Source organism: Pelophylax lessonae (assembly GCF_965119305.1).
Source record: "Pelophylax lessonae genome assembly, chromosome: 3".
Taxonomy (NCBI): domain Eukaryota; kingdom Metazoa; phylum Chordata; class Amphibia; order Anura; family Ranidae; genus Pelophylax; species Pelophylax lessonae.
In genome coordinates, this window is record NC_138770.1 from 687,435,843 (window position 1) to 687,457,711 (window position 21,869).

Below are 21,869 nucleotides of genomic sequence, written 5' to 3' on the forward strand. Positions count from 1 at the left end.
ACCCAGTCCATACCAGTATAGATCCCAACACATCACCCAGTCCATACCAGTATAGATCCTAACCCATTACCCAGTCCATACCAGTATAGATTCTAACACATTACCCAGTCCATACCAGAATAGATCCTAAGACATTACCCAGTCCATACCAGTATAGATCCTAACACATTTCCCAGTCAATACCAGTATAGATCCTAACAGATTACCCAGTCCATACCAGTATAGATCCTAACACATTACCCAGTCCATACCAGTATAGATCCTAACACATTACCCAGTCAATACTAGTATAGATCCTAACACATTTCCCAGTCAATACCAGTATAGATCCTAACATATTACCCAGTCCATACCAGTATACATCCTAACACATTACCCAGTCCATACCAGTATAGATCCTAACACAATACCCAGTCCATACCAGTATACATCCTAACCCATTACCCAGTCCATACCAGTATAGATCCTAACACATTACCCAGTCCATACCAGTATAGATCCTAACACATTATCCAGTCCATACCAGTATAGATCCTAACACATTACCCAGTCCATACCAGTATAGATCCTAACCCATTACCCAGTCCATACCAGTATAGATCCTATCACATCACCCAGTCCATACCAGTATGGATCCTAACCCATTATCCAGTCCATACCAGTATAGATCCTAACACATTACCCAGTCCATACCAGTATAGATCCTAACCCATTACCCAGTCCATACCAGTATAGATCCTATCACATCACCCAGTCCATACCAGTATGGATCCTAACCCATTATCCAGTCCATACCAATATAGATCCTAACACATTACCCAGTCCATACCAGTATAGATCTAACGCATTACCCAGTCCATACCAGTATAGATCCTAACACATTACCCAGTCCATACCAGTATAGATCCTAACCCATTACCCAGTCCATACCAGTATAGATCCTATCACATCACCCAGTCCATACCAGTATGGATCCTAACACATTACCCAGTCCATACCAGTATAGATCTAACGCATTACCCAGTTCATACCAGTATAGATCCTAACACATGACCCAGTCCATACCAGTATAGATCCTAACACATTACCCAGTCCATACCAGTATAGATCCTAACCCATTACCCAGTCCATACCAGTATAGATCCTATCACATCACCCAGTCCATACCAGTATGGATCCTATCACATCACCCCGTCCATACCAGTATAGATCCTAACACATTACCCAGTCCATACCAGTATAGATCTAACGCATTACCCAGTTCATACCAGTATAGATCCTAACACATGACCCAGTCCATACCAGTATAGATCCTAACACATTACCCAGTCCATACCAGTATAGATCCTAACCCATTACCCAGTCCATACCAGTATAGATCCTATCACATCACCCAGTCCATACCAGTATGGATCCTAACACATTACCCAGTCCATACCAGTATAGATCTAACGCATTACCCAGTTCATACCAGTATAGATCCTAACACATGACCCAGTCCATACCAGTATAGATCCTAACACATTACCCAGTCCATACCAGTATAGATCCTAACCCATTACCCAGTCCATACCAGTATAGATCCTATCACATCACCCAGTCCATACCAGTATGGATCCTATCACATCACCCCGTCCATACCAGTATAGATCCTAACACATTACCCAGTCCATACCAGTATAGATCCTAACACATTACCCAGTCCATACCAGTATAGATCCTAACACATTACCCAGTCCATACCAGTATAGATCCTAACACATTACCCAGTCCATACCAGTATAGATCCTAACACATTACCCAGTCCATACCAGTATAGATCCTAACACATTACCCAGTCCATACCAGTATAGATCCTAACACATTACCCAGTCCATACCAGTATAGATCCTAACACATTACCCAGTCCATACCAGTATAGATCCTAACACATTACCCAGTCAATAAAAACTTTTGGTGTAGGGTAGAAGGAAACTTTTTTTTTTAATACAAAAGATCAAAAGATTTTTTTTATTTTTTTTTTATTTTTTTTTAATCTTTTGCTTTTAAATGTAAAAGAGAGATGGTCGGTGTCTTCCTGACCCCCGATCTCTCCATAGAGAGGACCTCTCATCCTTATTTCTATTACAATAGGAATAAAAGTGATAAGAAAAAATAAATAAAAGAACAGTTTAAAAATAATAAAAAATAAATAATAATAAAAAAATAAATAAGGACATTTGTTTTTCAAAGCACCCCCCGTCCCTCTGTGCTGGTGCGCAGATCCGAACTCCTATGGGAGGTATCGCCGTGAACATTAACCGCTTGCTGACCACCTGCCACAGATATACTGCGGCAGCCTGGCTCAGCTGCGCGAATTGATGTAGGGGTACATCGGCTCGTGGAAGCAGTGCTGGGGGCGAGCGTGTGGTAGCGCACTTTCGCCCCCACTAGGCAGCAGGGATGCCGATCTACGAGGGCCAGCGGCCGTGATTGCTGCCTGACCCCCACGATCGCTCCCTGCTGAGAGAGAAGGACGGTCGGATGTTGTAAACACAGCAGACCGTTCTTCTCCCTGGAATGATCACAGAGCTCCTTCTATATAGGATCACATGTCTCTATGATCATTTCACAAGTCCCTCCCCCATACAGTTAGAAAGCACCCTCTAGGCTCACACGTAACCCTTTGATCGCCCCTAATGTTAACCCCTTCCCTTGCCAGTGACAGTGCATATGTATAGCACTGATTACTGTAGTAATGTCACTGGTACCCCCAAAAGTGTCAAAAATGTCAGTTAGGGGTCCGATCTGTCCGCCGCAATGTCGCAGTCCCACTAAAAAAAATCGCAGATCGCCGCCATTACTAGTAAAAAAATAAAATAAATAAAAATTACATAAATCTTTCCCTTAATTTGTAGACGCGATACGTTTTGTGCAAACCAATCAATATACGCTTATTGCTATTTTTTTTTTTCTTTACCAAAAATATGTAGCAGAAAACAAATTGGCCTAAAATGATGAAAATTTTAGATTTTTTAATTTTTCTATTGGGAATGTTCTATAGCAGAAAGTAAAAAATATATATATATTTCAGAATTGTCGCTCTTTTTTGTTTATAGTGCAAAAAATAAAAATGGCAGAGGTGATGAAATACCACCAAAAGAAAGCTCTGTTTGTGGGGAAAAAAGGACATCAATTTCATTTGGGTACAGCGTCGCACGACCGCGCAATTGTCCATTAAAGTAACGCAGTGCCGAATCGCAAAATATGGCCTGGTCATTAAGGGGGGTAAAACCTTCCGGGCCAAAAGTGGTTAAAGCAGGAGTAATAATTCTAGTGCTGGGCCTCGCTGTGCACAAAGTTTAGGAGTGTCTATGGGAATGTTTGACCATTCCTACAGAAGTAGGCGCTGATGTTGGATGAGAAGGCCTGGCAATAATTCTAGCGATAGACTTCCTTTGTAACTCTAAACAGGTAATCTGTAACAATGAGTCACCTATAGAGATTATTAAGTACTTTTTGACGCCATTCCACGAGTGTGCGCAATTCTAAAGCGTGACATGTTGGGTATCTATTTACTTGGCGTAACATTATCTTTCACATTTGAAAAAAATAATTTGGGCATAAATTGTGTTTTATTTTCACTTTTAATTCATTAAAGTGTATTTTTTTTAAATAATTGAAAAATGCGTTTGGAAAACTTCTGCGCAAATACGGCGTGACATAAAAAATTGCAACGATCGCCATTTTATTCTCTAGGATTTCTGGTAAATATATAATGTTTGAGGTTTTAGTAATTTTCTAGCAAAATATACAGATTTTTTCTTGTAAACAAAAAGTGCCAGAGAAGGAGGGGTCTTCAGAGGTGGAGGGAGGTGTTCTGTAGTCCTCAAAGTGAACTGAGATTAATGTGAAATGGAGTGAATTAGAGAGGTTGATTGTAGGGGTTTATCATACATCAGTATGTGGAGGTCACCTCTATCATACATCAGTATGCTGGGGGTCACCTTTATCATACATCAGTATGTTGGGGGTCACCTCTATCATACATCAGTATGTAGGGGGTCACCTTTATCATACATCAGTATGCTGGGGGTCACCTTTATCATACATCAGTATGTTGGGGGTCACCTCTATCATACATCAGTATGTAGGGGGTCACCTTTATCATACATCAGTATGTTGGGGGTCACCTTTATCATACATCAGTATGTTGGGGGTCACCTCTATCATACATCAGTATGTAGGGGGTCACCTTTATCATACATCAGTATGTTGGGGGTCACCTTTATCATACATCAGTATGTAGGGGGTCACCTTTATCATACATCAGTATGCTGGGGGTCACCTTTATCATACATCAGTATGTTGGGGGTCACCTCTATCATACATCAGTATGTAGGGGGTCACCTTTATCATACATCAGTATGTCGGGGGGTCACCTTATCATACATCAGTATGTAGGGGGTCACCTTTATCATACATCAGTATGTTGGGGGTCACCTTTATCATACATCAGTATGTAGGGGGTCACCTTTATCATACATCAGTATGTAGGGGGGTCACCTTTATCATACATCAGTATGTAGGGGGTCACCTTTATCATACATCAGTATGTCGGGGGGTCACCTTATCATACATCAGTATGTAGGGGTCACCTTATCATACATCAGTATGTAGGGGTCACCTTATCATACATCAGTATGTTGGGGGTCACCTTATCATACATCAGTATGTCGGGGGTCACCTTATCATACATCAGTATGTTGGGGGTCACCTTATCATACATCAGTATGTCGGGGGTCACCTTTATCATACATCAGTATGTTGGGGGTCACCTTATCATACATCAGTATGTAGGGGTCACCTTATCCTACATCAGTATGCTGGGGGTCACCTTTATCATACATCAGTATGTCGGGGGTCACCTTATCATACATCAGTATGTTGGGGGTCTCCTTATCATACATCAGTATGTTGGGGGTCACCTTTATCATACATCAGTATGTTGGGGGTCACCTTATCCTACATCAGTATGTAGGGGGTCACCTTATCATACATCAGTATGTCGGGGGTCACCTTATCATACATCAGTATGTTGGGGGTCACCTTATCATACATCAGTATGTAGGGGTCACCTTATCATACATCAGTATGTTGGGGGTCACCTTTATCATACATCAGTATGTTGGGGGTCACCTTATCCTACATCAGTATGTTGGGGGTCACCTTATCATACATCAGTATGTTGGGGTCACCTTATCCTACATCAGTATGTTGGGGGTCACCTTTATCATACATCAGTATGCTGGGGGTCACCTTTATCATACATCAGTATGCTGGGGGTCACCTTTATCATACATCAGTATGTTGGGGTCACCTTATCATACATCAGTATGTAGGGGTCACCTTATCATACATCAGTATGTAGGGGTCACCTTATCATACATCAGTATGCTGGGGGTCACCTTTATCATACATCAGTATGTTGGGGTCACCTTATCATACATCAGTATGTAGGGGTCACCTTATCATACATCAGTATGTAGGGGGTCACCTTTATCATACATCAGTATGTTGGGATTTATCATACATGGGTATGTTGGGGGTGATTGTTCCCCCTCTGCACTCTCTGCTGGGTGTATGACAGCCTGCTGACCCCCCAATTATTTCCCCCTACAGGAATTTATGGCAGAACACAATCAAAGGAAGAACTCCGCTGGCGATGTTTGGCCCTGACAGGAAATCTCACAACCTCCAGAATGTCCCACAATGATTATAATGCAGGTAAGTGATTGGTGGGCCGACTATCACTATAATAGTACATAGATGCCTGGGGGGACTTCATATATTAGCAAGGTGGAAGTGTTCCTTGAAGAGCTACTTTGGAATGGTGTGCTCTGTGTACTGTGTGTGTGGTCTGTGCTATGTGTGCTCTGTGTGTGTTCTGTGCTCTGTGTGTGCTCTGTGTGTGCTCTGTGCTCTGTGTGTGCTCTGTGCTCTGTGTGTGCTCTGTGTGTGTTCTGTGCTCTGTGCTCTGTGCTCTGTGTGTGCTCTGTGCTCTGTGTGTGCTCTGTGCGTGTTCTGTGCCCTGTGTGTGCTCTGTGTGTGCTCTGTGTGTGTTCTGTGCTGTGTGTGTTCTGTGCTGCGTGTGCTCTGTGTGTGTTCTGTGCTCTGTGTGTGTTCTGTGTGTGTTCTGTGCCCTGTGTGTGCTTTGTGTGTGTACTGTGCTGTGTGTGCTCTGTGTGTGCTCTGTGTGTGCTCTGTGTCTGCTCTGTGCTCTGTGTGTGCTCTGTGCTCTGTGTGTGCTCTGTGTGTGTTCTGTGCTCTGTGTGTGCTCTGTGTGTGTTCTATGCTCTGTGTGTGCTCTGTGTGTGTTCTGTGCTCTGTGTGTGTTCTGTGTGTGTTCTGTGCTCTGTGTGTGTTCTGTGCTCTGTGTGTGCTCTGTGTGTGTTCTGTGCTCTGTGTGTGTTCTGTGTGTGTTCTGTGTGTGTTCTGTGCTCTGTGTGTGCTCTGTGTGTGTTCTATGCTCTGTGTGTGCTCTGTGTGTGTTCTGTGCTCTGTGTGTGTTCTGTGTGTGTTCTGTGTGTGTTCTGTGTGTGTTCTGTGCTCTGTGTGTGCTCTGTGCTCTGTTTGTGTTCTGTGTGTGTTCTGTGCTCTGTGTGTGTTCTGTGCTGTGTGTGCTCTGTGTGTGCTCTGTGTGTGTTCTGTGCTCTGTGTGTGTTCTGTGTGTGTTCTGTGTTCTGTGCTCTGTGTGTGTTCTGTGTGTGTTCTGTGTTCTGTGCTCTGTGTGTGTTCTGTGTGTGTTCTGTGCTCTGTGTGTGCTCTGTGTGTGTTCTGTGTTCTGTGCTCTGTGTGTGTTCTGTGTGTGTTCTGTGCTCTGTGTGTGCTCTGTGTGTGCTCTGTGTGTGCTCTGTGTGTGTTCTGTGCTCTGTGTGTGCTCTGTGTGTGTTCTGTGTGTGTTCTGTGCTCTGTGTGTGTTCTGTGCTTTGTGTGCTCTGTGTGTGTTCTGTGCTGTGTGTGTTCTGTGCTGTGTGTTCTGTGCTGTGTGTGCTCTGTGTGTGTTCTGTGCTGTGTGTGCTCTGTGTGTTTTCTGTGCTTTGTGTGCTCTGTGTGTTCTGTGCTGTGTGTGCTCTGTGTGTGCTCTGTGCTTTGTGTGTGTTCTGTGCTTTGTGTGCTCTGTGTGTGTTCTGTGCTGTGTGTACTCTGTGTGTGTTCTGTGTTCTGTGTGTGTTCTGTGCTGTGTGGGCTCTATGTGTGTTCTGTGCTGTTTGTGCTCTGTTTGTGCTCTGTGTGTGCTCTGTGCTCTGTGTGTGTTCTGTGCTGTGTGTGCTCTGTGTGTGTTCTGTTCTCTGTGTGTGTTCTGTGCTGTGTGTGCTCTGTGTGTGCGCTGTGCTGTGTGTGTTCTGTGCTGTTTGTGCTCTGTGTGTGCTCTGTGTGTGTTCTGTGCTGTGTGTGCTCTGTGTGTGTTCTGTGCTGTGTGTGTGTGTGTGTGCTCTGTGTGTGTGTGTGTGTGTGCTCTGTGCTCTGTGTGTGCTCTGTGCGTGCTCTGTGCTGTGTGTGCTCTGTGTGTGCTCTGTGCGTGCTCTGTGCTGTGTGTGCTCTGTGTGTGTTCTGTGCTGTGTGTGTTCTGTGCTGTGTGTGTGTGCTCTGTGCTCTGTGTGTTCTGTGCTGTGTGTGCTCTGTGTGTGTTCTGTGCTGTGTGTGCTCTGTGTGTGTTGTGTGTTCTGTGCTGTGTGTGTTCTGTGCTCTATGAGTGTTCTGTGCTCTGTGAGTGTTCTGTGCTGTGTGTGTTCTGTGCTGCGTGTGCTCTGTGTGTGTTGTGTGTTCTGTGCTGTGAGTGTTCTGTGCTGTGTGTGTTCTGTGCTGTGTGTGCTCTGTGAGTGTTCTGTGCTGTTTGTGCTCTGTGTGTGCTCTGTGTGTGTTCTGTACTGTGTGCTCTGTGTGTGTTCTGTGCTCTGTGTGTGCTCTGTGTGTGCTCTGTGTGTGTTCTGTGCTCTGTGTGTGCTCTGTGCTCTGTGTGTGCTCTGTGTGTGCTCTGTGTGTGTTCTGTGCTCTGTGTGTGCTCTGTGCTCTGTGTGTGCTCTGTGCTCTGTGTGTGCTTTGTGCTCTGTGTGTGTTCTGTGCTGTGTGTGCTCTGTGTGTGTTCTGTGCTGTGTGTGCTCTGTGCTCTGTGTGTGCTCTGTGCTCTGTGTGTGCTCTGTGTGTGCTCTGTGCTCTGTGTGTGCTCTGTGCTCTGTGTGTGCTTTGTGCTCTGTGTGTGTTCTGTGCTGCGTGTGTGTTCTGTGCCCTGTGTGTGCTTTGTGTGTGTTCTGTGCTGTGTGTGTGTTCTGTGCTGTGTGTGCTCTGCGTGTGCTCTGTGTGTGCTCTGTGTGTGTTCTGTGTGTGTTCTGTGCTCTGTGTGTGCTCTGTGTGTGTTCTGTGCCCTGTGTGTGCTTTGTGTGTGTTCTGTGCTGTGTGTGCTCTGTGTGTGTTCTGTGTGTGTTCTGTGTGTGTTCTGTGCTCTGTGTGTGCTCTGTGTCTGCTCTGTGCTCTGTGTGTGCTCTGTGCTCTGTGTGTGCTCTGTGTGTGTTCTGTGCTCTGTGTGTGCTCTGTGTGTGTTCTGTGCTCTGTGTGTGTTCTGTGTGTGCTCTGTGTGTGTTCTGTGCTGTGTGTGCTCTGTGTGTGTTCTGTGCTGTGTGTGTGTGTGTGTGTGCTCTGTGTGTGTGTGTGTGTGCTCTGTGCTCTGTGTGTGCTCTGTGCGTGCTCTGTGCTGTGTGTGCTCTGTGTGTGCTCTGTGCGTGCTCTGTGCTGTGTGTGCTCTGTGTGTGTTCTGTGCTGTGTGTGTTCTGTGCTGTGTGTGTGTGCTCTGTGCTCTGTGTGTTCTGTGCTGTGTGTGCTCTGTGTGTGTTCTGTGCTGTGTGTGCTCTGTGTGTGTTGTGTGTTCTGTGCTGTGTGTGTTCTGTGCTCTATGAGTGTTCTGTGCTCTGTGAGTGTTCTGTGCTGTGTGTGTTCTGTGCTGCGTGTGCTCTGTGTGTGTTGTGTGTTCTGTGCTGTGAGTGTTCTGTGCTGTGTGTGTTCTGTGCTGTGTGTGCTCTGTGAGTGTTCTGTGCTGTTTGTGCTCTGTGTGTGCTCTGTGTGTGTTCTGTACTGTGTGCTCTGTGTGTGTTCTGTGCTCTGTGTGTGCTCTGTGTGTGCTCTGTGTGTGTTCTGTGCTCTGTGTGTGCTCTGTGCTCTGTGTGTGCTCTGTGTGTGCTCTGTGTGTGTTCTGTGCTCTGTGTGTGCTCTGTGCTCTGTGTGTGCTCTGTGCTCTGTGTGTGCTTTGTGCTCTGTGTGTGTTCTGTGCTGTGTGTGCTCTGTGTGTGTTCTGTGCTGTGTGTGCTCTGTGCTCTGTGTGTGCTCTGTGCTCTGTGTGTGCTCTGTGTGTGCTCTGTGCTCTGTGTGTGCTCTGTGCTCTGTGTGTGCTTTGTGCTCTGTGTGTGTTCTGTGCTGCGTGTGTGTTCTGTGCCCTGTGTGTGCTTTGTGTGTGTTCTGTGCTGTGTGTGTGTTCTGTGCTGTGTGTGCTCTGCGTGTGCTCTGTGTGTGCTCTGTGTGTGTTCTGTGTGTGTTCTGTGCTCTGTGTGTGCTCTGTGTGTGTTCTGTGCCCTGTGTGTGCTTTGTGTGTGTTCTGTGCTGTGTGTGCTCTGTGTGTGTTCTGTGTGTATTCTGTGTGTGTTCTGTGCTCTGTGTGTGCTCTGTGTCTGCTCTGTGCTCTGTGTGTGCTCTGTGCTCTGTGTGTGCTCTGTGTGTGTTCTGTGCTCTGTGTGTGCTCTGTGTGTGTTCTGTGCTCTGTGTGTGTTCTGTGTGTGTTCTGTGTGTGTTCTGTGCTCTGTGTGTGCTCTGTGTGTGTTCTGTGCTCTGTTTGTGTTCTGTGTGTGTTCTGTGCTGTGTGTGCTCTGTGTGTGCTCTGTGTGTGTTCTGTGCTCTGTGTGTGCTCTGTGTGTGTTCTGTTCTCTGTGTGTGCTCTGTGTGTGTTCTGTGTTCTGTGCTCTGTGTGTGTTCTGTGTGTGTTCTGTGCTCTGTGTGTGCTCTGTGTGTGCTCTGTGCTCTGTGTGTGCTCTGTGTGTGTTCTGTGCTCTGTGTGTGCTCTGTGTGTGTTCTGTGTGTGTTCTGTGCTCTGTGTGTGTTCTGTGCTTTGTGTGCTCTGTGTGTGTTCTGTGCTGTGTGTGTTCTGTGTGTGTTCTGTGCTGTGTGTTCTGTGCTGTGTGTGCTCTGTGTGTGTTCTGTGCTGTGTGTGCTCTGTGTGTTTTCTGTGCTTTGTGTGTGTTCTGTGCTGTGTGTGCTCTGTGTGTGCTCTGTGCTTTGTGTGTGTTCTGTGCTTTGTGTGCTCTGTGTGTGTTCTGTGCTGTGTGTACTCTGTGTGTGCTCTGTGTGTGCTCTGTGTGTGCTCTGTGTCTGCTCTGTGCTCTGTGTGTGCTCTGTGCTCTGTGTGTGCTCTGTGTGTGTTCTGTGCTCTGTGTGTGCTCTGTGTGTGTTCTATGCTCTGTGTGTGCTCTGTGTGTGTTCTGTGCTCTGTGTGTGTTCTGTGTGTGTTCTGTGCTCTGTGTGTGTTCTGTGCTCTGTGTGTGCTCTGTGTGTGTTCTGTGCTCTGTGTGTGTTCTGTGTGTGTTCTGTGTGTGTTCTGTGCTCTGTGTGTGCTCTGTGTGTGTTCTATGCTCTGTGTGTGCTCTGTGTGTGTTCTGTGCTCTGTGTGTGTTCTGTGTGTGTTCTGTGCTCTGTGTGTGTTCTGTGCTCTGTGTGTGTTCTGTGCTCTGTGTGTGTTCTGTGTGTGTTCTGTGCTCTGTGTGTGTTCTGTGCTCTGTGTGTGCTCTGTGCTCTGTTTGTGTTCTGTGTGTGTTCTGTGCTCTGTGTGTGTTCTGTGCTGTGTGTGCTCTGTGTGTGCTCTGTGTGTGTTCTGTGCTCTGTGTGTGTTCTGTGCTTTGTGTGCTCTGTGTGTGTTCTGTGCTGTGTGTGTTCTGTGCTGTGTGTTCTGTGCTGTGTGTGCTCTGTGTGTGTTCTGTGCTGTGTGTGCTCTGTGTGTTTTCTGTGCTTTGTGTGCTCTGTGTGTTCTGTGCTGTGTGTGCTCTGTGTGTGCTCTGTGCTTTGTGTGTGTTCTGTGCTTTGTGTGCTCTGTGTGTGTTCTGTGCTGTGTGTACTCTGTGTGTGTTCTGTGCTGTTTGTGCTCTGTTTGTGCTCTGTTTGTGCTCTGTGTGTGCTCTGTGTGTGCTCTGTGCTCTGTGCTCTGTGTGTGTTCTGTGCTGTGTGTGCTCTGTGTGTGTTCTGTTCTCTGTGTGTGTTCTGTGCTGTGTGTGCGCTGTGCTGTGTGTGTTCTGTGCTGTTTGTGCTCTGTGTGTGCTCTGTGTGTGTTCTGTGCTGTGTGGGCTCTATGTGTGTTCTGTGCTGTTTGTGCTCTGTTTGTGCTCTGTGTGTGCTCTGTGTGTGCTCTGTGCTCTGTGCTCTGTGTGTGTTCTGTGCTGTGTGTGCTCTGTGTGTGTTCTGTTCTCTGTGTGTGTTCTGTGCTGTGTGTGCGCTGTGCTGTGTGTGTTCTGTGCTGTTTGTGCTCTGTGTGTGCTCTGTGTGTGTTCTGTGCTGTGTGTGCTCTGTGTGTGTTCTGTGCTGTGTGTGTGTGTGTGTGCTCTGTGTGTGTGTGTGTGTGTGTGCTCTGTGCTCTGTGTGTGCTCTGTGCGTGCTCTGTGCTGTGTGTGCTCTGTGTGTGCTCTGTGCGTGCTCTGTGCTGTGTGTGCTCTGTGTGTGTTCTGTGCTGTGTGTGTTCTGTGCTGTGTGTGTGTGCTCTGTGCTCTGTGTGTTCTGTGCTGTGTGTGCTCTGTGTGTGTTCTGTGCTGTGTGTGCTCTGTGTGTGTTGTGTGTTCTGTGCTGTGTGTGTTCTGTGCTCTATGAGTGTTCTGTGCTCTGTGAGTGTTCTGTGCTGTGTGTGTTCTGTGCTGCGTGTGCTCTGTGTGTGTTGTGTGTTCTGTGCTGTGAGTGTTCTGTGCTGTGTGTGTTCTGTGCTGTGTGTGCTCTGTGAGTGTTCTGTGCTGTTTGTGCTCTGTGTGTGCTCTGTGTGTGTTCTGTACTGTGTGCTCTGTGTGTGTTCTGTGCTCTGTGTGTGCTCTGTGTGTGCTCTGTGTGTGTTCTGTGCTCTGTGTGTGCTCTGTGCTCTGTGTGTGCTCTGTGTGTGCTCTGTGTGTGCTCTGTGTGTGTTCTGTGCTCTGTGTGTGCTCTGTGCTCTGTGTGTGCTCTGTGCTCTGTGTGTGCTTTGTGCTCTGTGTGTGTTCTGTGCTGTGTGTGCTCTGTGTGTGTTCTGTGCTGTGTGTGCTCTGTGCTCTGTGTGTGTGTGTGTGTGCTCTGTGCTCTGTGTGTGCTCTGTGCTCTGTGTGTGCTCTGTGTGTGCTCTGTGCTCTGTGTGTGCTCTGTGCTCTGTGTGTGCTTTGTGCTCTGTGTGTGTTCTGTGCTGCGTGTGTGTTCTGTGCCCTGTGTGTGCTTTGTGTGTGTTCTGTGCTGTGTGTGTGTTCTGTGCTGTGTGTGCTCTGCGTGTGCTCTGTGTGTGCTCTGTGTGTGTTCTGTGTGTGTTCTGTGCTCTGTGTGTGCTCTGTGTGTGTTCTGTGCCCTGTGTGTGCTTTGTGTGTGTTCTGTGCTGTGTGTGCTCTGTGTGTGTTCTGTGTGTGTTCTGTGTGTGTTCTGTGTGTGTTCTGTGCTCTGTGTGTGCTCTGTGTCTGCTCTGTGCTCTGTGTGTGCTCTGTGCTCTGTGTGTGCTCTGTGTGTGTTCTGTGCTCTGTGTGTGCTCTGTGTGTGTTCTGTGCTCTGTGTGTGCTCTGTGTGTGTTCTGTGCTCTGTGTGTGTTCTGTGTGTGTTCTGTGTGTGTTCTGTGCTCTGTGTGTGTTCTGTGTGTGTTCTGTGCTTTGTGTGTGTTCTGTGCTGTGTGTGCTCTGTGTGTGCTCTGTGCCTTGTGTGTGTTCTGTGCTTTGTGTGCTCTGTGTGTGTTCTGTGCTGTGTGTACTCTGTGTGTGCTCTGTGTGTGTTCTGTGCTGTGTGGGCTCTATGTGTGTTCTGTGCTGTTTGTGCTCTGTGTGTGCTCTGTGCGTGTTCTGTGCTGTTTGTGCTCTGTTTGTGCTCTGTGTGTGCTCTGTGCTCTGTGCTCTGTGTGTGTTCTGTGCTGTGTGTGCTCTGTGTGTGTTCTGTTCTCTGTGTGTGTTCTGTGCTGTGTGTGTTCTGTGCTGTGTGTGTTCTGTGCTGTTTGTGCTCTGTGTGTGCTCTGTGTGTGTTCTGTGCTGTGTGTGCTCTGTGTGTGTTCTGTGCTGTGTGTGTGCTGTGTGTGTGCTCTGTGTGTGTGTGTGCTCTGTGTGTGTGTGTGTGTGTGTGTGTGTGTGTGTGTGCTCTGTGCTCTGTGTGTGCTCTGTGCTCTGTGTGTGCTCTGTGCGTGCTCTGTGCTGTGTGTGCTCTGTGTGTGCTCTGTGCGTGCTCTGTGCTGTGTGTGCTCTGTGTGTGTTCTGTGCTGTGTGTGCTCTGTGTGTTCTGTGCTGTGTGTGCTCTGTGCTGTGTGTGTTATGTGCTGTGTGTGCTCTGTGTGTGTTCTGTGCTGTGTGTGTTCTGTGCTGTGTGTGTGTGCTCTGTGCTCTGTGTGTTCTGTGCTGTGTGTGCTCTGTGTGTGTTCTGTGCTGTGTGTGCTCTGTGTGTGTTGTGTGTTCTGTGCTGTGTGTGTTCTGTGCTCTATGAGTGTTCTGTGCTCTGTGAGTGTTCTGTGCTGTGTGTGTTCTGTGCTCTGTGTGTGCTCTGTGTGTGTTGTGTGTTCTGTGCTGTGTGTGTTCTGTGCTCTGTGTGTGTTCTGTGCTGTGAGTGTTCTGTGCTGTGTGTGTTCTGTGCTGTGTGTGCTCTGTGAGTGTTCTGTGCTGTTTGTGCTCTGTGTGTGCTCTGTGTGTGTTCTGTACTGTGTGCTCTGTGTGTGTTCTGTGCTCTGTGTGTGCTCTGTGTGTGCTCTGTGTGTGTTCTGTGCTCTGTGTGTGCTCTGTGCTCTGTGTTTGCTCTGTGTGTGTTCTGTGCTCTGTGTGTGCTCTGTGCTCTGTGCTCTGTGTGTGCTTTGTGCTCTGTGTGTGTTCTGTGCTGTGTGTGCTCTGTGTGTGTTCTGTGCTGTGTGTGCTCTGTGTGTGTGTGTGTGTGTGTGCTCTGTGCTCTGTGTGTGCTCTGTGTGTGCTCTGTGTGTGCTCTGTGCTCTGTGTGTGCTCTGTGCTCTGTGTGTGCTTTGTGCTCTGTGTGTGTTCTGTGCTGCGTGTGCTCTGTGTGTGTTCTGTGCTGTGTGTGCTCTGTGTGTGCTCTGTGCTCTGTGTGTGTTCTGTGCCCTGTGTGTGCTTTGTGTGTGTTCTGTGCTGTGTGTGTGTTCTGTGCTGTGTGTGCTCTGCGTGTGCTCTGTGTGTGCTCTGTGTGTGTTCTGTGTGTGTTCTGTGCTCTGTGTGTGCTCTGTGTCTGCTCTGTGCTCTGTGTGTGCTCTGTGCTCTGTGTGTGCTCTGTGTGTGCTCTGTGCTCTGTGTGTGCTCTGTGTGTGTTCTGTGCTCTGTGTGTGTTCTGTGCTCTGTGTGTGTTCTGTGCTGTGTGTGCTCTGTGTGTGTTCTGTGCTCTGTGTGTGTTCTGTGTGTGTTCTGTGCTCTGTGTGTGTTCTGTGCTGTGTGTGCTCTGTGCTCTGTGTGTGTTCTGTGCTCTGTGTGTGTTCTGTGTGTGTTCTGTGCTCTGTGTGTGTTCTGTGCTGTGTGTGCTCTGTGCTCTGTGTGTGCTCTGTGTGTGTTCTGTGCTCTGTGTGTGCTCTGTGCTCTGTGTGTGCTCTGTGTGTGTTCTGTGCTCTGTGTGTGCTCTGTGTGTGTTCTGTGCTCTGTGTGTGTTCTGTGCTGTGTGTGCTCTGTGTGTGTTCTGTGCTCTGTGTGTGCTCTGTGTGTGTTCTGTGCTCTGTGTGTGCTCCGTGTGTGTTCTGTGCTCTGTGTGTGCTCTGTGTGTGTTCTGTGCTCTGTGTGTGTTCTGTGCGTGTTCTGTGCTCTGTGTGTGTTCTGTGCTGCGTGTGCTCTGTGTGTGCTCTGTGTGTGTTCTGTGCTCTGTGTGTGCTCCGTGTGTGTTCTGTGCTCTGTGTGTGTTCTGTGCTCTGTGTGTGCTCTGTGTGTGTTCTGTGCTCTGTGTGTGCTCTGTGTGTGTTCTGTGCTCTGTGTGTGTTCTGTGCTCTGTGTGTGTTCTGTGCTCTGTGTGTGTTCTGTGCTGTGTGTGCTCTGTGTGTGTTCTGTGCTGTGTGTTCTGTGCTGTGTGTGCTCTGTGTGTGTTCTGTGCTCTGTGTGTGTTCTGTGTGTGTTCTGTGCTCTGTGTGTGCTCTGTGTGTGTTCTGTGCTCTGTGTGTGTTCTGTGCTCTGTGTGTGTTCTGTGCTCTGTGTGTGTTCTGTGCTTTGTGTGCTCTGTGTGTGTTCTGTGCTGTGTGTGTTCTGTGCTGTGTGTTCTGTGCTGTGTGTGTTCTGTGCTGTGTGTGCTCTGTGTGTGTTCTGTGCTTTGTGTGCTCTGTGTGTGCTCTGTGCTTTGTGTGTGTTCTGTGCTTTGTGTGCTCTGTGTGTGTTCTGTGCTGTGTGTGCTCTGTGTGTGTTCTGTGCTGTGTGTGCTTTGTGTGTGTTCTGTGCTGTGTGTGCTCTGTGTGTGCTCTGTGCTTTGTGTGTGTTCTGTGCTTTGTGTGCTCTGTGTGTGTTCTGTGCTGTGTGTACTCTGTGTGTGCTCTGTGTTCTGTGTGTGTTCTGTGCTGTTTGTGCTCTGTGTGTGCTCTGTGCTCTGTGTGTGTTCTGTGCTGTTTGTGCTCTGTGTGTGCTCTGTGCTCTGTGTGTGTTCTGTGCTGTGTGTGCTCTGTGTGTGTTCTGTTCTCTGTGTGTGTTCTGTGCTGTGTGTGCTCTGTGCTGTGTGTGCTCTGTGTGTGCGCTGTGCTGTGTGTGTTCTGTGCTGTTTGTGCTCTGTGTGTGCTCTGTGTGTGTTCTGTGCTGTGTGTGCTCTGTGTGTGCGCTGTGCTGTGTGTGTTCTGTGCTGTTTGTGCTCTGTGTGTGCTCTGTGTGTGTTCTGTGCTGTGTGTGCTCTGTGTGTGTTCTGTGCTGTGTGTGTGCTCTGTGTGTGTGCTCTGTGTGTGTGTGTGCTCTGTGTGTGTGCTCTGTGCTCTGTGTGTGCTCTGTGCTCATTGTGTGCTCTGTGCTGTGTGTGCTCTGTGTGTGCTCTGTGCTGTGTGTGCTCTGTGTGTGTTCTGTGCTGTGTGTGCTCTGTGTGTTCTGTGCTGTGTGTGCTCCGTGCTGTGTGTGTTATGTGCTGTGTGTGCTCTGTGTGTGTTCTGTGCTGTGTGTGTTCTGTGCTGTGTGTGTTCTATGCTGTGTGTGTGTGCTCTGTGCTCTGTGTGTTCTGTGCTGTGTGTGCTCTGTGTGTGTTCTGTGCTGTGTGTGCTCTGTGTGTGTTGTGTGTTCTGTGCTTTGTGTGTTCTGTGCTCTATGAGTGTTCTGTGCTCTGTGAGTGTTCTGTGCTGTGTGTGTTCTGTGCTGTGTGTGCTCTGTGTGTGTTGTGTGTTCTGTGCTGTGTGTGTTCTGTGCTCTGTGTGTGTTCTGTGCTGTGAGTGTTCTGTGCTGTGTGTGTTCTGTGCTGTGTGTGCTCTGTGAGTGTTCTGTGCTGTTTGTGCTCTGTGTGTGCTCTGTGTGTGTTCTGTACTGTGTGCTCTGTGTGTGTTCTGTGCTCTGTGTGTGCTCTGTGTGTGTTCTGGGCTCTGTGTGTGCTCTGTGCTCTGTGTGTGCTCTGTGTATGCTCTGTGTGTGTTCTGTGCTCTGTGTGTGCTCTGTGCTCTGTGTGTGCGCTGTGTGTGCTCTGTGCTCTGTGTGTGCTCTGTGCTCTGTATGTGCTGTGTGCTGTGTGTGTGCTCTGTGCTGTGTGTGTGCTCTGTGCTGTGTGTGTGCTCTGTGTGTGCTCTGTGCTGTGTGTGTGCTCTGTGTGTGCTCTGTGTTCTGTGTGTGCTCTGTGTGTGCTCTGTGCTCTGTGTGTGCTCTCTGTTCTATGTGTGCTCTGTGCTCTGTGTGTGCTCTGTGCGTGCTCTGTGCTCTGTGTGTGCTCTGTGTGTGCTCTGTGTGTGCTCTGTGTGTGCGCTGTGTGCTCTGTGCTGTGTGTGCTCTGTGCTCTGCGTGTGCTCTGTGTGTGCTCTGTGCTCTGTGTGTGCTCTGTGTGTGCTCTGTGCGTGCTCTGTGCTCTGTCTGTGCTCTGTGCGTGCTCTGTGCTCTGTGTGTGCTCTGTGCTCTGTGTGTGCTCTGTGCTCTGTGTGTGCTTTGTGTGTGCTCTGTGCTCTGTGTGTGCTCTGTGTGTGCTCTGTGCGTGCTCTGTGCGTGCTCTGTGCTCTGTGTGTGCTCTGTGCTCTGTCTGTGCTCTGTCTGTGCTCTGTGCGTGCTCTGTGCTCTGTGTGTGCTCTGTGCTCTGTCTGTGCTCTGTGCGTGCTCTGTGCTCTGTGTGTGCTCTGTTCTCTGTGTGTGCTTTGTGTGTGCTCTGTGCTCTGTGTGTGCTCTGTGCGTGCTCTGTGCTCTGTCTGTGCTCTGTGCGTGCTCTGTGCTCTGTGTGTGCTCTGTGCTCTGTCTGTGCTCTGTGCGTGCTCTGTGCTCTGTGTGTGCTCTGTTCTCTGTGTGTGCTCTGTGTGTGCTCTGTGCTCTGTGTGTGCTCTGTGTGTGCTCTGTCTGTGCTCTGTGCTCTGTATGGAATGCATGGATGAAAGGAATTGTGATGTGAGAAGTTGGGGGTTATCCTCCTCCCGGTGAATGTTTTATGGGTGAATAATGGGAGTGTCTTCTGAGAGGGTGGGTTGGGCTTTATTGATGGGGGCGTGGCAATTATTAATCAGCTTCCTTCTATGATTGGTCAGAATGGATCCTACAATGAGAACAATGTAGCGCTTTCCTCTTTGCTATTAAAGAGCCCCGCACCGTATTCTGTACATTCCATAGACGTTGGGTTCTGTCTCCATGGAGGTCCGGACTCTTCTATAATGGGTGTAGATATCTCTACTGATGACAAATATAAAAGTGGGTGAGCGGCCATCTATGGCGCCATCATAAACACAAAGTGCAGAAAGGTCGCCCCTCCTGTAATATTCTCCGGGGTCACCGATCAAACAATCACATCAGAGATGTCAAGGTCCAACGTTAGGAAGAATCTCAGCTCCCATCTATGAAGGGGCCCTCAGGATGAGAGGAGAACCGGCTGGGGGAGTAACGTTGGACATTCATGGACATGGAGTTCAGGTTGGAGTTATACTATAGGGGTCCTGGCAAGGGGTATCAAACAGGGATCGTCCTTCCTAACGAGGGGCGGGTGGGAAAACAGCCGAGGAAAGACCATGAAGGCCACAGACCGGGCCGGTGCTGAACTAATCTGTGCCCTAGGCAAGGCCAGCTACTGGCACCCAATGTTCCTCCATGTCAGGCTGTCATACCCAGTGCCCCCTATATTCCTCCATATCACACCCAGTGCCCCCCATATTCCTCCATATCACACCCAGTGCCCCCCGATATTCCTCCATATCGCACCCAGTGCCCCCCATATTCCTCCATATCACACCCAGTGCCCCCCGATATTCCTCCATATCATACCCAGTGCCCCCCGATATTCCTCCATATCACACCCAGTGCCCCCCATATTCCTCCATATCACACCCAGTGCCCCCCATATTCCTCCATATCACACCCAGTGCCCCCCGATATTCCTCCATATCGCACCCAGTGCCCCCCATATTCCTCCATATCACACCCAGTGCCCCCCGATATTCCTCCATATCATACCCAGTGCCCCCCGATATTCCTCCATATCACACCCAGTGCCCCCCATATTCCTCCATATCACACCCAGTGCCCCCCCATATTCCTCCATATCGCACCCAGTGCCCCCCATATTCCTCCATATCACACCCAGTGCCCCCCGATATTCCTCCATATCACACCCAGTGCCCCCCGATATTCCTCCATATCACACCCAGTGCCCCCAATGTTCCTCCATATCACACCCAGGAACCCCAATGTTCCTCCATATCACACCCAGGGACCCCAATGTTCCTCTATATCACACCCAGTGCCCCCATATTCCTCCATATCACACCGTGACCCCCATATTCCTCCATATCACACCCAGTGACCCCCATATTCCTCCATATCACACCGTGACCCCCATATTCCTCCATATCACACCCAGTGACCCCCATATTCCTCCATATCACACCCAGTGACCCCCATATTCCTCCATATCACACCCAGGGACCCCAATGTTCCTCCATATCACACCCAGGGACCCCAATGTTCCTCCATGTCATGCTGTCATACCCAGTGCCCCCCGATATTCCTCCATATCACACCCAGTGCCCCCAATGTTCCTCCATATCACACCCAGGGACCCCAATGTTCCTCCATATCACACCCAGTGACCCCCATATTCCTCCATATCACACCCAGTGACCCCCATATTCCTCCATATCACACCCAGTGACCCCCATATTCCTCCATATCACACCCAGTGACCCCCATATTCCTCCATATCACACCCAGGGACCCCAATGTTCCTCCATATCACACCCAGTGACCCCCATATTCCTCCATATCACACCCAGGGACCCCAATGTTCCTACATATCACACCCAGTGACCCCCATATTCCTCCATATCACACCCAGTGACCCCCATATTCCTCCATACCACACCCAGGGACCCCAATGTTCCTCCATATCACACCCAGGGACCCCAATGTTCCTCCATATCATGCTGTCATACCCAGTGCCCCCCGATATTCCTCCATATCACACCCAGTGCCCCCCGATATTCCTCCATATCACACCCAGTGCCCCCCGATATTCCTCCATATCACACCCAGTGCCCCCAATGTTCCTCCATATCACACCCAGTGCCCCCCATATTCCTCCATATCACACCCAGGGACCCCAATGTTCTTCCATATCACACCCAGTGACCCCATATTGCTCCATATCACACCCAGTGACCCCCATATTCCTCCATACCACACCCAGGGACCCCAATGTTCCTCCATGTCACACCCAGGGACCCCAATGTTCCTCCATATCATGCGGTCATACCCAGTGCCCCCCCCCATATTCCTCCATATCACACCCAGTGCCCCCCATATTCCTCCATATCACACCTAGGGACCCCAATGTTCCTCTATATCACACCCAGTGACCCCCATATTCCTCCATATCACACCCAGTGACCCCCATATTCCTCCATACCACACCCAGGGACCCCAATGTTCCTCCATGTCACACCCAGGGACCCCAATGTTCCTCCATGTCATGCTGTCATACCCAGTGCCCCCCGATATTCCTCCATATCACACCCAGTGCCCCCAATGTTCCTCCATATCACACCCAGTGCCCCCAATGTTCCTCCATATCACACCCAGTGCCCCCAATGTTCCTCCATATCACACCCAGTGCCCCCAATGTTCCTCCATATCACACCCAGGGACCCCAATGCTCCTCCATATCACACCCAGGGACCCCAATGTTCCTCTATGTCACACCCAGTGACCCCCATATTCCTCCATATCACACCCAGTGACCCCCATATTCCTCCATATCACACCCAGTGACCCCCATATTCCTCCATATCACACCCAGGGACCCCAATGTTCCTCCATATCACACCCAGTGCCCCCAATGTTCCTCCATATCACACCCAGGGACCCCAATGTTCCTCTATATCACACCCAGTGACCCCCATATTCCTCCATATCACACCCAGTGACCCCCATATTCCTCCATATCACACCCAGTGACCCCCATATTCCTCCATACCACACCCAGGGACCCCAATGTTCCTCCATGTCACACCCAGGGACCCCAATGTTCCTCCATGTCATGCTGTCATACCCAGTGCCCCCCGATATTCCTCCATATCACACCCAGTGCCCCCAATGTTCCTCCATATCACACCCAGGGACCCCAATGTTCCTCCATATCACACCCAGGGACCCCAATGTTCCTCCATATCACACCCAGGGACCCCAATGTTCCTCTATATCACACCCAGTGACCCCCATATTCCTCCATATAACACCCAGTGACCCCCATATTCCTCCATACCACACCCAGGGACCCCAATGTTCCTCCATGTCACACCCAGGGACCCCAATGTTCCTCCATATCATGCTGTCATACCCAGTGCCCCCGATATTCCTCCATATCACACCCAGTGCTCCCCGATATTCCTCCATATCACACCCAGGGACCCCAATGTTCCTCCATGTCACACCCTAGGACCGCGATGTTCCTTCATGTCAAACCCTAGGACCCCAATGTTCCTCCATGTCACACCCTAGGACCCCAATGTTCCTCTGTGTCACACCCTAGGACCCAATGTTCCTCCATGTCACACCCTAGGACCCCAATGTTCCTCCATGTCACACCCTAGGACCCCAATGTTCCTCCATGTCACACCCTAGGACCCCAATGTTCCTCCATGTCACACCCTAGGACCCCAATGTTCCTCCATGTCACACCCTAGGACTCCAATGTTCCTCCACGTCACACCCTAGGACCCCAATGTTCCTCCATGTCACACCCTAGGACCCCAATGTTCCTCCATGTCACACCCTAGGACCCCAATGTTCCTCCACGTCACACCCTAGGACCCCAATGTTCCTCCATGTCACACCCTAGGACCCCAATGTTCCTCCATGTCACACCCTAGGACCCCAGTGTTCCTCCATATCACATCCAGTGCCCCCTATATTCCTCCATGTCACACCCTAGGACCCCAATGTTCCTCCACGTCACACCCTAGGACCCCAATGTTCCTCCATGTCACACCCTAGGACCCCAATGTTCCTCCATGTCACACCCTAGGACCCCAATGTTCCTCCACGTCACACCCT

At 49.4% G+C, this 21,869-nt stretch overlaps 1 protein-coding gene across 1 annotated transcript in view; it reads left to right on the forward strand.

Moving 5' to 3' along the window:
- TOGARAM2 (TOG array regulator of axonemal microtubules 2) overlaps positions 1 to 21,869 on the forward strand; it is a 181,111-nt gene that overhangs the window by 63,431 nt on the left and 95,811 nt on the right. Inside the window, exon 2 of the mRNA XM_082251010.1 lies at positions 5,662 to 5,766. Within this exon, the coding sequence (XP_082107136.1) occupies positions 5,742 to 5,766 (25 nt within the window). The 5' untranslated portion in view covers positions 5,662 to 5,741. The remainder of the gene's footprint in view (positions 1 to 5,661; positions 5,767 to 21,869) is intronic.